At 23.9% G+C, this 2,500-nt stretch overlaps 1 protein-coding gene across 2 annotated transcripts in view; it reads right to left on the bottom strand.

The window, feature by feature from the left end:
• Fis1 (Mitochondrial fission 1 protein) overlaps positions 1-2,500 on the bottom strand; it is an 18,681-nt gene that overhangs the window by 7,649 nt on the left and 8,532 nt on the right. The window contains exon 3 of one of the 2 annotated variants that reach the window (XM_043016748.2): positions 2,395-2,500. This exon is cut by the window's right edge and continues 12 nt beyond it. In XM_043016748.2, coding sequence (XP_042872682.1) covers positions 2,395-2,500 — 106 coding nt within the window. Of the gene's footprint in view, positions 1-2,115 lie in introns of those variants that run through there. The other variant, XM_086537354.1, reaches the window with a different exon arrangement.

Here is a 2,500-nt window from a genome sequence, read left to right on the forward strand (position 1 = left end):
GTATTTGTTTATGTGTATGTAGTGTGTGTGTGTGTGTGTGTGTGTGTGTGTGTGTGTGTGTGTGTTAGTGTATGTGTGTGTGTGCTGTGTGATGTGTTGCTGTGTGTGCATGTGTGAGACAAAGTGCGTGTACGTGTGTGTGCAATGCGTGTGCATGCGTGTGTGTGTGAAGCTTGCTTGTCGTGCGATGCTTGTGGTGAGTGCGGTATATATACTATATATATATATATATATATATATATATATATATATATATATCTATATATATATATATCTGTGTGTGTGTGTGTGTGATATATATCTAACATATATCTAAATATAAATATATAAAAATATATATATCACTATAACACACAAGAATATAGATAGCATATAAATATAAAATACAATATATATATATATATATATATATATTGATATATATATATATATATATATATATATACACCAAAGAATCTAAATATATAAAAATATAAATACAAATATATATATATATATATATACTATATATATATTATACTTATACATATACATATAAACTTGTATAATATTAACTATATATATATATGCATATATATTTTAGTATATATATATACCATATATTATATATATATATATATATATATATATATATATTATATATATATATTTATATACATATTTATATATATATATATATATATTATATATATAAACTATATATATATATATATATATATTATATATATACATATATACTTATATACTTATATAATTATATATATATTATAAAGCATATATATATATAATATATATATAAAAATCTGATCGTTACTGGTCTGTCTGTTATGTGTTATACTATATATTATATATGCATATATTTAATTCAGTACGTATGTATAAATACTATATATTTATATACAGTGTATGTATAGATATTATATATAATTAATATTAGTGGCAGTAATATATATACTATATAACTATTATGCATATATATTGAATATATATCAATATATATCAATATATATAATATAATAACATATATATATAACGGTAGATATAGTATACTTCATATAATATCATGTATACACTAATGATATAATGATACATCAATAACTATATATATATCTAATATTACATAGAATTCAACATAAAATATACAAATGCATAACTTATATAAATATATAAAATATACATATATAACTGTCTGTCTCCCTCTCTCTCTTTCATTATATTATATTATATATATATATAATAGATTTACATATACATAAATACACACACACACACCACACACACCCACACACACACACACACACACACAACACACACACACACACACAATACATACATATTACACATACACATTAACATACATATACACAACACATACACACACACAACTTTATATATATATATATATATATATATATATATATATATATATATAATAATTATATATAATAATATATGTATATAATATATATTTGTGTGTGTGTTGTGTGGGTGTGTGGGTGTTGTGTGTGTGTGTGTGTTGTGTGTGTGTGTGTGTGTGTGTGTGTGTGTGTGTGTGTGTGTGTGTGTGTGTCTATATGTCTATATGTCTATATGTCTATATATCTATATATCTATATATCTATATATCTGTATATCTATCTCTATCTCCACCTCTATCTCTATCTCTCTACTTATATGTATGTATGTAGTATATATATATATATATTATATATATATATATATTATATATATTATTATAGTGAGAGATGAGAGAGAGAGAGAGGAGGAGAGGGAGAGAGAGAGAGGAGATGAGAGAGAGAGTGAGAGAAGAGAGAGAGAGAGACCGGCAGAAGAGAGAGAGAGTGCAGTGACATATATATATATTTTATATCATTATATATATATATATATCCTAATATTATAATATCACTATATCAGCATACTTATATATTAATATATATGTACATATTATGGTATACCTTATATTTATGCCTTATATATATATATTACAAACTGACTTTTTTTTTTTTTTTTTTTTTTCGCAACCAAAGATTATTAATATGATTTCTATATATCAATTCCATTATTTAGTTTGAATAATAGCAACACTCATATTCACATATTCATTCATTTATCTACATCTAAATCTAACTAAATATACAAATATATAAACATATAAATATATATAAAACATTTTTCTAAACCAAAATTCACCTTTTCTACAGGACACAATCCTTGTAAAAATAAACACGTAAGTGAATAACCAAACAAACAGAAACAGGGCAAATCTGTATTCGTTAAACAAAAATTCCAATCCCATAAAATGTAAGAAATATTGAAATGGGCAACAAGACATCTAATTATACACAGTTGGATTAAGTGATCAAAATTAATATGAATGCACTCGTATCTGACCTTCATACGAGCATTTCCAATGGCAAGGTAGAACACATAGTCTCGTTTGCCCATTTCATCGGGTCGTTTGTAGAGTTCCTCTAGCAATACCACACCTCGCTGGATG

This window comes from Penaeus japonicus, unplaced genomic scaffold (genome assembly GCF_977035675.1).
Source record: "Penaeus japonicus unplaced genomic scaffold, GWHDUDI00000001_assembly GWHDUDI00000005, whole genome shotgun sequence".
NCBI lineage: Eukaryota > Metazoa > Arthropoda > Malacostraca > Decapoda > Penaeidae > Penaeus > Penaeus japonicus.